Below are 13,131 nucleotides of genomic sequence, written 5' to 3' on the forward strand. Positions count from 1 at the left end.
GGGGACTTTTCATTTCCCGTTGCAGACACTTAATGTTGGGTGGAGGGTTTTTCGACTCTCATTTTCATTCTTAAGAATAGATATATTCTGTGGAATTTTTCTTGCATAACAATTTGTCTCTGTATTAGCATAGATTGTGTTGTATGCTGCTTTGAGTTAGAAGTTCAGAATAGTGCAAGGATCTCTTAACAGAAAGACTACTGCGTATTGCAGCTAGATGACCTTACTTTATGAAGGTATTTAACTTAACATGCACAAGCAAAATGTTTTAGCTTGCTCCAGGAAGAGGTGCTAACATTAAACACACAACCTGAAACCCACATTTTTCCCATCACCAAGACAATGCAATTAGTGAGACGGATACCTGATTTACATCAGACACATATGGGGTTGTCATTCTAGCGCTAGCCTTTGCAATGAAAAAGGCAGAAACCCCAGCTTTTCTGAACAAAAGCGTCATTGGCCCGAACATAATGTAGTGGATTTAAACTGGGATGGAGATGTGCATACCTTACCTAGTGTGGTGTGATCTTTCACTGGAGCAAAAACAGAGCCTGTATTGTACTGTTTTCTCTCTTGGCATATTTTCTTATTTGTGTCCTCACATATTACAGATAGATGACAGAGTAAGACGAGGCGGTCACTGTCCCTCATTCAGCCTGCTCTGCGAGTGCAGGCTGGGTTACGTAACATGCTCCACATCACTGTACTCTCATTATGGAAAGTCCATTGTTTTAACATACAGCTTTATTTTTTTCAAAAATAATTTCAGTGTTATTTATCATTATTTCTTATCAGCAACTGCATTCAGATTAAAAGCTGGGGGGGGTTTTCTGCCATACGTACCAGGTAAATGTTTACAAATCGTATACTTGACATTTGGGAAGGGTAAAGCCAAGGGAAAGTATTTAATGAAATCGTACTGCATCTTTTTTTTTTTTTTTATAATATAGCATAGTTTTGAATGCTGTGGAGGTTTGTGGGTGGGTATGTTGTAATTTTAATGATGGGGTGGTTTGCTCTCTCCTCCCTGCAATGATCTAGTATATTAACAAATAGTCCTGGCCCTAAAAGTTGCTCTATTTTAATTCCTGAGTTAAAGGAAGGAAAATACATCCAAAATGTCTCAGCTGTACTGTGAGATCAAGTTGCTCTTATCAAAGGGTAGAGAATAGCTGTTTATTCGTTCCATGTATTGGGCAAGAATTCAGTAGTCTTTATTAGTGATAAATGGGACCAAATTCTTGATGTTGGAACTTCCAGTGAAAGGGAGCAGCTCACAAAACCTGCTCAGTTATTCAGGTCGTTATCCGATGCCTAAATGGATGCTTGAGTTCACTCACAAGGAATCCTAGTCTTTATGATTTGGGCAAAAGAAGTTCTGTAGACATTTTTATAGGATAAAGACCTAGGTTCAGCTTTTCTTACAAGCTGTACTTGTTCTGTACGTGAATTTGAAAACCTGACCAGTGAGAATTCTAACAGTGATAGCAACATTATAAAACCTGCATGAAACATAAATGTTAAAGGGTATGAGAAGACATGTATTTTCAAAAAGCACCCCGACTCAGTACTTTCAAAAAAATAAAAATTGAAGAGACATGGTTTTGAATTTAATTACTTGGAAGTGGAAAAATACACAGATGTTTGCTTATTTCAAAATATCTCTCTTGAAATACTTGACTACAAGCCAAAAAGTCTTCTTGCTCTGTTCCTCTTTAGTTGTGAGAAATAAGGATGCAACGTCTACCAGAATACCTCAAGCCCTCTTGTCCTCATATGCATTGTTATTGATAATTTTTGACTTTTAAGAGTAACGTAACTTCTAACAAAAGTAGGAAATTTAACTTCGTTAGCTTTTGTCATTGGCAGACAAAAATAAAGGTCTTCTGAAACCAAATGAAAAAAAGAAACACCCTCTATTCTACAATGTTTTGTCTGTTTTCTTAGTAAAACATAATATTTTTGAAGATTTAGTACTTCAGAAAGGCCTTCTAGAAAACAAGGCATGCTCATGAACTGAATCTCACTGTTTAACCATCTTAACCACATCAAAATCACTTGCATTTTTTGAGTGTACATCTTTAAATGAGAAATTTTTACTCTTGTTTTCTGAGAGTTTAGCTGGCTGTGGGGTCCAGCAATCGTAATCAGAGCTGGAGTTGAAGTTCAGTAGCTGTTCCTTGCACTAACTGTGACTCACTTTATTTTTGTGCATCTTTCTTTTGGTGCCACTGTTTTAAGTGGACAGGGCTTCAAACAGTTACACCTGAAGCATGTTTTGTGCCTAATGCTTGTGACGTAAGACAGCTAGCACTTGAAGAGTTAATTTTATGAAAAGATGTCCAGAATAGTGTTATTTAACAATATGAATTGCACTGAACTTCAGTTTCCTTTTTTGCCAGTCTTTTTTGTAGTGTAGTATCAACGTGCATTCAAAATTACACTTCCCTAAGTTGCTATGGACATTCAAGTTTGGGATTCAGTAAAAGTTAAACCAGCAGATTTTCTCCCATCCCATTCCTGTCAAGTTGTTCTACTGAGTGCCAATATTAAAGACCAGATCGCCTTTTGGACAAGAGCACTTTGACATCTGATGTTTGCTCATGTAACTTGAACTCTTGATATTATTTGCGCAATTTTTATTAAAGGTATTTCCAAGTGTTACTTAAAAAGAAAAATACTAGAAAGATACAACTGAACTATCTTATTTGTTTTTAAAAAAGAGTTTTTAAGAAGAGGTGGTTGAATATAAGTGGATATCCCAATATAATATGTCACTATAATATATATAAATGTTTTTTCTGTACAAACTTACTTCTCTTCTGACTTACCTTTTAGTTTCTACTGTATACCTACCATTGCCATCTCTTTTTTTTTTTTTTTTTTTTTTGGGGGGGGGGTCTCCACAAAATACAGTGGCATTCATAAAGTAAATCATTTAGTGGTTTAATCCACAGCGTGACAGTTTTTACTATTGTTATCTAGAATCCAGTCAAAGAGCATGCACTATTAAATTGATACTGAAGATCTTAACTAGAAACAACAGCTGTAATCTGCCAAACCCCAGCGAAGTGACCGTCATTACTAAAGACATGTCTTTTCTCCTACAAGACACGGTCTGCGGAGTCATGGGTTACTGCTGTCATAATGAGCAAGAGGGCAAAGATTCCTCCTCAGTATTTTTGTGATTGCTTGGTAGTCTAGATTTTCTCTGTCCTAATATTTAGATGGCATGAAGAGGATATGTCCTGAAACATAATGTGTAGTGATAAAGTCTTCTCAGTGGAAGTTTAATGCTGGGCTTTCAAAAGATGTTTCTTCCAAATACAGTACAAGTGTTCATGCAAATAGTAGCATGAGCATTAGTTCAAGAAATTAATGGAGTCAGCATGACAAATCTAGTCATTTCAACTATGATGTACCTATCATCTGCCTTCAAAGGATACTGTCAAAGAATTGGATATTTTTTGATACTGTGTTTTTATACATTATCTGTGAACACAGGAGTTACAGTTAATACTTGTTAAATAGTCCCATCTCTCTAACCTAACTGGAAAAGAAACTGTTACATTTAAAAATAGTTTCACTTACAGGAGATCTTTATTAAAGACATTACAGGGTATGTAGGAATTTAAATTCTTTCAAGATTTATGATTGTGTATTTGGGGTTGATTTCTGCCAGGAACAGATGGTATTGAAGCAGACAGCTGACAAGTGATACAGCAGAAAACACCTATTAAATGAAATTTTGTAAGTGTGATCATGAAATAATGAGAGTATTCTAAAGTGTTATTGCAAAATTTGGTTTTGAAGAGCAGATAACATGAAGAGGAGTTTTTTTGAAGGGGGAAGTTGCATTCATGCTTTTCCAAAAAAATACTTTAATTCAAAGATTTCGAATCAGTAGATGCTGAACTATTTGAAAGGCAAATTGAAGTTGTATTGAAGTGATATTCCTGGGGAAGCCATAGTCAGGATATGGCAGTCTTACTGGATATGTACAGAATACCAGAGATCTGCCTTTAAGGCATCTAGCTCCTTTAAACTCTCTGTAGTTAGATATAGTTATTCAAAGTCAATTGCTGAGAGAGAACCCAAACGTGGAATAAATTGTTATATCTCAAAGAATACTTACTACTTTAAAAAGAGGTGGATTTGAATGCTGCGTGTTTAAATCAGCCATAGATTTGTCCATTGTAGAAGTTTTGATCCATGAAATAACTAGCAAAACAGTTAAAGCCTATGCTTGAGGTAAAATGAAACAAAGGTGGCATTACCCTTGTTCTAGGGTTGGTAAAGTAGAGGGGAGTTATGAAGAAGCTTGTAGAATCACAGAATAGTTTGGGTAGGAAGGGTTTAAAAACCATCTAGTCCAACCCCCCGCCCTGCAATAAGCAGGGACATCTTCAACTAGATCAGGTTGCTCAGAGCCCCGTCCAGCCTGACCTTGAATGTTTGCAGGGATGGGGCGTCTACCACTTCTCAGAGCAACCTGTTCCAGTGCAGCACCACTATCCCTGTCACTTTATTCCAAAATTGATTTTAACAGAGTCATAAGGCCTTCTCCTATTTATTGCTAATGCCTTAATCCTTATAGAAACTCGTGTGTAGGTGAAACGTTTGGGAAACTTGAAAAATGACAGTACTGCGAGTTGAAGGATTATATGGGGTTTTTTTATGTAATGCAATCCGAAGGCACAGGTAAATATGATGTCGGTGTTTTTGTGACACAGAACTGTCATCCTGAAAACTGATTCCTTAAGGACTGAGCCCTTTGCTTTTTACTTTCCAGTATCTGGAATTAAACTTTGGAGTTTCTTATTAGGAATATAAATTTCTTTGTTGTTTCTACTAGAATACCAACGTTTTCTTTCAACAGTGTAAAACCTGCCTAAATGCTAAGATTACAGCCGATTTAGAGGTATAATAGTCCCATTTGCCTTGCAGATTTTGCAGTTGGAAAATGGAGATGGCAGAACACTTGCTTTTTTGTGTTGCCAGTACTGCAGTAATACTGTGATATTTGGAATTAAGTAGTACCAACAGTGTTAGATTTTTACATTCTGCGTAACAGTGACTTCTATGTACAAACCCCCTTCTCTCTTGAAATGTTTCTTGTAGTGTCACTTATGTTTATCAATTAAAGGAACCACGTTAGGGCCAGTGTTTATATTAGTATGATATATCAGTGCTGCAAGATGTGTGCTTCCGAAGTTGCTCGTTAAAACTGAAAGCTTGGTTAGTCTTATTTAGTGTAATGCTTTTATATGCAGTAGTTCCTATTTGCAGATGAAATTTGTTCATCAAGTGATTACTGTTTTTTAACAAAAAGTAGCTGATCTGTATAGCAGTATTTTAGCAGCATTTAAAATACAGAATTCTCTTTAATTTTACTCAGGTTTCATTTATTAAAATTCACCAACAGAATTTAAGACTTCAGATGGAGCAAAATTAGAATTTTCTTTTAATGGAAGCAAAGACTTTTGCATACTGATGAGAGCTTGCTGAATGCAGCATTTCTGCTTTTGTAAGAAGTTCTGAAAGCAGGTTTTTATATACTGAACCAAAAAACTTTCTCACAGAAAAGTTAAATTAAAAAAAAAATGTCTGGAAGGATCAAAAAGTGCCAGCTGTGAAACTGGCGGGGAGGTGGGGGGGGGAACCCCTCAGGGCTTCTGCCAAAGCACCCTCAGCATGCAGAATACTTGTGGTTGATGGAGACCCTGGGGCTTGGGATTCTTCAAATACCAAGTTCTGGAGCTGGCCCAGAAGATGACAAGCCGTGAGTGTTCCAGCAGGGCTGCCCTGGTGCCGTCGAGCAGGGAAGTTTCCACCAGCCCTTTGCATATATACCCTCCCAGTTTGTACTCCCTGCTGCAAAACTGGGAGTTGGGTTTTGCATATTTTCAGTCAGCTTCAGAGCAACAAAACTGAAATATTTGCATGACTGTAGAAACACAGGAGTGCTGGAGTGGAAACATTGCTTGTGTTTGAGCTGCTTTCATGTTTGTATCTTGGTGGTTTCAGGATGCTTAACAGTTTCTCTAATTCTTTTTTGTTTTTTCTTTAATTCTACAATGAAATTGCAGACAGCATAATATCATAGTCATTTTCCTGTGTTCCTTAAACTGTACGTTATAGGCCCTTTAGCATTATCAAAAAGGCTTAAATGAGGTTGCAAAATATTAGCTGGCTATAGTAGCTCTGCTCCTCCAGGCTGGAGGAATGAAAAGTGATTTTCATTGTTGGCTGCTCTTTACTGCCTTTGGGCTGGGGAAGCAAATTTAATATGTGTATTACTTTTTCCCTTGTGCTTCCTGTCTGTCTTTTTCTATTTATTCCCCCCTCCTGCCCCCCCACCCCCCCAAGATGGTAAGCCCCCCTCCATGCCAGGGACTGTCATCTCTGTCATGAATGTGCAATCTGCAATTGAGTACTGTGAGGCGTTCTGTGGTATTAGTGATAAGTAGTATTGATTCCTTATTCAGGATGCATCAATGTCAGGTTTGCACTGCTCAGTTTGGAATTACTTGTGTGTAATTAAAAAAATTATGTTAGAAAACATTGATAAGATGGTGACTGTAACTTTGACTTTTTCTTAGCAGGAACTAAACAGGGAGTAGGTTGTTCTGGGTGAGGGGTTTGTGTCTGTGGTGGTGGTGACTGGGGGGGGTTGAATGTTCTAAGTTCTGAAATTGTCTTTTATGTTTTAGAAGTGACTTCTTGGGTCTCAGCACTAGTTTTGCTATCAGATCTCTCTGGCCATGAACTTTAATCTTCTTCTTCTTGTATGCTACTAGCTCTCAAGTAGGGCTTCACTGAATAAGGTTATTTTGGCAAGGGAGAGGAGTGCTTTTAACAATAAATTGTCAATTGAAATGTGCATTAATTTTACCGTAGTTGTGACACAACAGTTGAATTAGTAGAAATGTCTTACGACTTAAAATTTCTTGCTGCTTATAATCTTGATCCCTCACCCTTGATGTGTTTGAAACTCTACTGAAAAGATCTAGACATCTGAGCAGAGCTTAGGCCAGAACCAGGATACCAACTGATGATCCATCTCTTTTCTGATTTCTCAGCGGCCTTCCCTCAGAGAGCAAACTGGTTGGTGCTTGGTCATTTTTGTCACTCACTGTTAACGTGAAAGTGATGTTATTTTTCTGATTAAGCTATAAACTGGTGCAGGGAAATTGGCACTGAGCCTGAAAGAGTTGAGAAATATTTTGTGCTAGTCTTTCAAAAGTGACTTTTCATCAGTATATATTATGTACAGCTAAGTAAGTTCTCTTGCTTGCACCTTCTAAAGGACCTTAGATCAGCGTGAACTAATCAAAATTGTTTTCTGCAAAATAAATTGCATCTCTACCTTCTCTTTGCTTATTTACAGTAAACAAAAGAGTTGAAAATGGATTTCAGTATTTTCGCCCCTACTCACACCAGCTTCTTTTCTATTTTCTATTTAAAAAATAACTGCTGAAACTAACATTGAACTTTCAAAGAAACTGTTTCTCACTACTTGTTGCATATGAAAATGACACACTGTTTTTAACTGTGTAGGACAGCCTCAAGTTCCCATCTCTGGGGACAAGTGAATGGTGATTTCTAACTGATGGGTTAATCTAAAGATGTGATGAGCATCTGTCAATCTGTGTATGCTAGGGAAACACTAGTTGACTATGTAGGTATTAAGAGTTCCTTAGGGAGAAGCATGCTTGTCTTAGTAAATGTGACTACCGTCTTTAGAGTAATTATGTTTTCTAAAATATAAAATGTACAATATTTGGAAGATGCACTTTTATGCAGTGTTTTTTCATAACTCATACAGAATGCTAAAACATACTTTTTTATTTTAAATAAAACCTTTTTTCCCCCCTCTTATCACAGGATAATGAGAAAAGGACCCCTTTACATGCTGCTGCCTATCTGGGAGATGCAGAAATTATTGAACTACTTATTTTATCTGGTATGTCCTGTTCCTGTTAATGGAAAAAAAAAAAATAACTCTATGCACATCCAAAGAAATATTTATGTACCTCTTAGTCTGTGTAGCTTTTATTGAGATATGTAATGTACTAGAAATTAAAGATGTTTATACTGAAATTTTGGGTTCCAGATTTATCAGTGTTATAATACTGTGTAGTTCTGCTCTAAAATGTTTCTTTGTAGAAAGATTTCTCAGTTACAGCTATTTTTTATTTGTAGCTTGATCAGCTTTAGGTAGTTTAGCCCTAGTTTAAAAAAGTAATAGTGTATATGTTATAGGTAGACGTTAGCAGCATTGCTTTGCTTCTGAGATAGCCTTCAGAAAAACAATTAAAGTTGAATGGAGAAGATGGCATCCGGAGTTGATTATTATTTTTAAGTATCCTTTGCTGTTGGCTTAAATGCACAGAATATAATTAGGATCAGTTGAAAATCTTAAAATCTTGTGTCTTTTTTTCTGTTAAGACAAAATGCAAGTTCTGTAAAACAGTATACTTCTGTTTTTTTTAAAAAAAAAAAAAAGTAGAAAACCAAGAAACTAAACCAAAAACCTGAAAGCAAAACTTGATGACTGAGATACTGGATTGAATTTTATCTTTGACAAATCTACCCGTCAGATAACTTGAGGCTGAATTCATGATATGGACTTCTAAGGTTAAATAGAAACATTAAAACTTGTAACAGTCCCATAGAACTACTTTAATCTTTAGTCTACTTAATGGCATGCCATACCTGTGCAAAACTGGCTATTTCCACCACCCACACACGCACCCCCTCCCTATCAACCTTTAGTAACAAATTTTTAAGACTGTAGAAGTCACTTCCAGACTTTTGATTGAAATTGCCAGGCACAATTTAATTTGTTATAATTTAGCAAGATATAATCTTCTCATTACATATATTATATGTACTCTCTTTATATAATTATGTATAATTACAATTAATTAATACCACATCATGTATATTTTAAAAACATATTTCTCATGGAAATATTCTATAGTGATAATTTGTCCAGAGAAGTTCACCTGTGTTGCTGAGAAGGTGCTGGTTTTCCCTATCAAGAAAATAAACAAAAAAACCCCAAACAAAACAAGTTCTGGTGACTCTTGAAAATATATTATGACCTCTTTTATTCTGAAAAGGGATCTTGGATTTGGCAAGGATATTTCTTTTTGTTTGGGTTTTCACAATGATTAAAACAAAACCACACAAAACCCCAAAACAACTAACCTTGTTCTAAACTTTGCAAAGTTGTAGTCAGCTGCTACTGGGAGCGAAGCTTCTGGCTGTTCTGGGTGAACCAGAACTGTGACTGAAGAAAATCTCTCTCGGGCAAAGCGCTTATGGAAGGAGTGAGATCCTAGTTCAGATATTAATGAAACAAGATGCTGATTGGGGGATGGCAATAGGGGTAAAAATGTTAGTGATGATATTTGGGCACATAGCCTGGGGATACGTATAAGAAAAATTGAAAAACAAAGGAGGGAAGTGAAGAACTAAGAGTTAGGGCTGCGCGAAGAGCCCAACGTTGAGCTGTTGCATGGAGGAGAGATTGTAGGTTGCTGCTGTGTCTGCGGATTGTTCAGGAAGACTGGGAGGCATTGATATGTCTAAGATAACATTTATTTAATGAAAATCAAGATTTACTTACACAAAACACATTAAATAGTTGCAAAATCAAAAGCTGTGGAACGTATAGGCAATATCGGTCTAACCTTGTTGTGCTAGTGTGCTATGCTGTGGACTTCACTTACATGTGGGTGCCTTGCTGTAGAAGCACAGCCTCATGAATTTCACAGGGAGGGGCTGTGCTGGGAATGAACAGGGGTGGTACAAGTACAGTGAAGAAGGCACAGATGCCAGTTGTTGATGCATTTGTAAAGTGAAGTGGGGCATTAATTGCAGGATGAGAAAGTGATGTCTGCATGTTTCGGCTGTTCAGTTTGAAAGGCTGTGCTGTACTTGGGCACTAATCTGTACATTACCTGCTTGCAAGCTGTGGTTTTAGGCAAGCAGCTTAAACCAGACTCTTTAAAAAGTAGTCACCAATTTAGTTAGTCTTTCTCACTTCTGAATGTAGAGTTTGGAATCTTTGTGGTTTGTGAAGTGTGAGAGCTCACAGCTGTATCTGAAGTTCTGCACCAGCTACTTCTCTGAGAAATCAGGTCTAGGTGTCTCAAAATGCACAAGCCAAGATTTTTCTTCTGACTCTCTTAATTGGATGATGGGGAACAGAGGTTAAGTGTATTTATTCTCTCCATTTCATAAAGATACGGAAAATTCATCTACTGTGTTTCAGCTGGAAATCAAATCACTCCTTTGAGACAGATGTATAATGTTACATTTTGTCATAATAGATGAGCATTAGGGAGCAAATAAAGAACATCTGTTACAGCAAGGTTTGATTGAAGAACACTTGCAGTGTTGCAAGGCCTCTTTTTGAACAATGAGAAAATAGTTTGAATAAATAATGCTTCTGAACAACAGTCTCCTCTGTGTAGTAAATTTGTATGTAAAAATTTTGTATGTGGCTTTAATTGACCTGTTGTAATATATTTGCACAAGGGATTGAATTAAGTAGCATAGACTACTTTCATCCTAGCTTTTCTCACCTTGTGAGAGCTTGGCTTTGCAACTTGTAATGTCCTCTAATGTAGTTTTGCTGGAATGTTATTAGGAACCACTTTACAGTTTTCCTTCTGTGCAAGCTATCCTGCAAAGACAGTCTGCTTTGACTTTTTTTTCTTTCGTCAAACTAGACCTCAAAATTACTGAAGTTAGTATTAATCTTTCCACTGCTCAGTGGCTCTTACCTGATTCTTTCTCATTATTCTCTATTCTTAGTTAAAGTGTGTATCATATGTTACCTAGACATAGGGGTTTTTGATTGGAACGTCTTATGCATCCCCCTTCAGGAGATCCACGTTGCTTTCAAGTATGTCTTTTGGATCATACATTACTGTTACAATATGTTTATATTACTCTGCTAAAGACCTAAGCAACCCATCTTGCACATTCTGAAAATATAACCTATTCAGCCTGTTTGCAGACTTTTCTGGAATAGGTTTTCTTCAGTCTTACCAGCATATTTACTTAGTTTTTGAATTCTTGAGGTACTTTTCCACCAAGCTTCAAGGTTGCTCTGTGACCTCTCCTATCATAGTCTTTCACCTGGGTAAGGGACCTGAAGGTGATGGTTTGGATACAGACTCTGAACAACAAAGAAAATTGTTTCAGTGACTCCAGTTTTGGGGCTGGACATTTAGATTGCCTTTTGGTTTTTATCTTGAGACAGTGCTTCACTGAACGCTGATAAACTGGTCCCCTGAGGATGCGAACATCTTGCTAGCAAATTGGCATATCCCTATGGTCTGTGGAAGTCTAAATATTCAAATCATCTCTCATTGTTAGACTGTAGCTAGATAAGCAATTACCATTCCTAAATTTGTTCAGTAAGGAGGTGAACAGTAAATAAGACAGAGGCATAAAGACGGTTGTTCATAGTATACAGAATGATGGAACAAAAGTTTATAGTTTAGTCACTTGAGAGTCCTGATTTTGGAAGCATTTTCTTTTTTGTATTACTCTGAAGAGTCGTAACACCAATCACAGCTGTATTTTTATAATGTGTGTACAATTCATGCACAAATACATCTGTCATCTTTGCATAATTGCACTGACTTTAATTGTGTAAATACTTGATGGCAAACTACTGAGAAGTAGAAAAGTAAAATAATTAAGTCTTAACGGAATGTCCAACTTCTTGTTCTCTCAGAGAAGTCCTGATTAAAAAAAACCCAAACCCTTCTTTCACTTAAGTCCTGCATGTGAACTGTTCTGGGGAGGCTTTTTGCTTTATAAAAAAATCATTCTTTCTGTTTTTCCTACACTTTTTAAAATGCCATCAGAGTCTATTCTGCAGGCAGGCAAGTGACATGTGAGGAGCAGGACAGGTTAGTGTGATCCCAGAATGTGTTCTTTTGATTAGTAACTTTTTTCATGTGTTTTCTTTAAAATGCCATGCAAAGTATCATTGCTTTCACTGAAGTCAAGGTAGTTCATGAAAATAAACATCTCTATTATCTGTTGTTTTCTTTTGAATAGATTTTGTTACTATATTGCATTGTTACTTAAATACTAACACCATTTCTGTTTGTTTAACCTGAAATTTTCACTGCATGGAGCTCAGTGTACATGAGTGTGCAGTCAAACTCAATCTCATTAAAGTTTGGCAGCCTGCAAGTTTTTGTTGTGCTTTCCTCTGGGTCAGCTGGAAAATGTAAGAATCGTGCTGACGCTGGGAAATGATCATTGCAGTAATAACAGATTTTGAAGGATAATAAAGACCCTCCAATGTTACTCCATTCTACCTGCATTTCTTTCATGTAATTCTGAAGCTATGCAAGTATTAAAAGTCCGTGCAATGGCAGTCCCACAGTTTAGCTCTTGGAAGGCTATCACTGCAAAAATATCAGCCGCACAAAGCTCCCTTTGCTTGAATTGCAGATGTACCCGCATGCCAAAGGCATTTCACAGGGGCCTTTTACACTGGCTGTATCTTTCGGTCTCTTCCTTCTCTTTTGACAATGATGTTGGCCGCTGTTTCCTTTTCTGAGCTGTCTTAACTTCCCTCTGGCAGCAGTAACGGTGAGCTGCTGTGATAAAAGTAGCTCTGATGCCCTTTGAGGGAGAAAATGAAGCTGACTTATGAAAAGGTAGAAGTGTTCAGTAGCTCAAGAAGTCCAAGAACTTCATGCTGCTCTCTGAAGCTCGAGGAGGTAGTGGCTGAGATGCGGCAGAAACTATGAAGTTGTGAAAGGAAATGGACTTCTTATGTTGACAAAGCAGCCAGGTTCTGGAGGATAGCTTTGACTTGTTTGTGGTTTTCCTACCTTTTGTGACCAGTGTATCTCCACATGGGTTTTTTTGTGTTGGTTTGTTTGTTTTTAACAATAAAAAACTGTTGTTGAAACATCATTGTGGCTCGTCAAAAGATATTCCAGTCGTGTTCCTCTCAGATTATTTTTTTTTTCCACTATTCTGTAGATCCTCTGCTATGCACTTAGCTTATAAATTGGAAGAAGCTTTCTCTCAATAAGGTCATATTCATTAATTTTGCAGCAATAATTTTCCAAGTATCCA

The 13,131-nt window shown here is 37.0% G+C and overlaps 1 protein-coding gene across 7 annotated transcripts in view; it reads left to right on the forward strand.

The window, feature by feature from the left end:
• ANKRD28 (ankyrin repeat domain 28) overlaps nucleotides 1-13,131 on the forward strand; it is a 123,920-nt gene that overhangs the window by 58,995 nt on the left and 51,794 nt on the right. For 6 of the 7 annotated variants that reach the window (XM_054816903.1, XM_054816906.1, XM_054816902.1 and 3 more), the window contains exon 3: nucleotides 7,891-7,969. The exons of the other annotated variant lie outside the window; for it this stretch is intronic. In XM_054816903.1, coding sequence (XP_054672878.1) covers nucleotides 7,891-7,969 — 79 coding nt within the window. The remainder of the gene's footprint in view (nucleotides 1-7,890; nucleotides 7,970-13,131) is intronic. 7 annotated transcript variants of the gene reach the window in all.

Source organism: Grus americana, chromosome 2, assembly GCF_028858705.1.
Source record: "Grus americana isolate bGruAme1 chromosome 2, bGruAme1.mat, whole genome shotgun sequence".
In the NCBI taxonomy this organism is placed as follows: Eukaryota; Metazoa; Chordata; class Aves; order Gruiformes; family Gruidae; genus Grus; species Grus americana.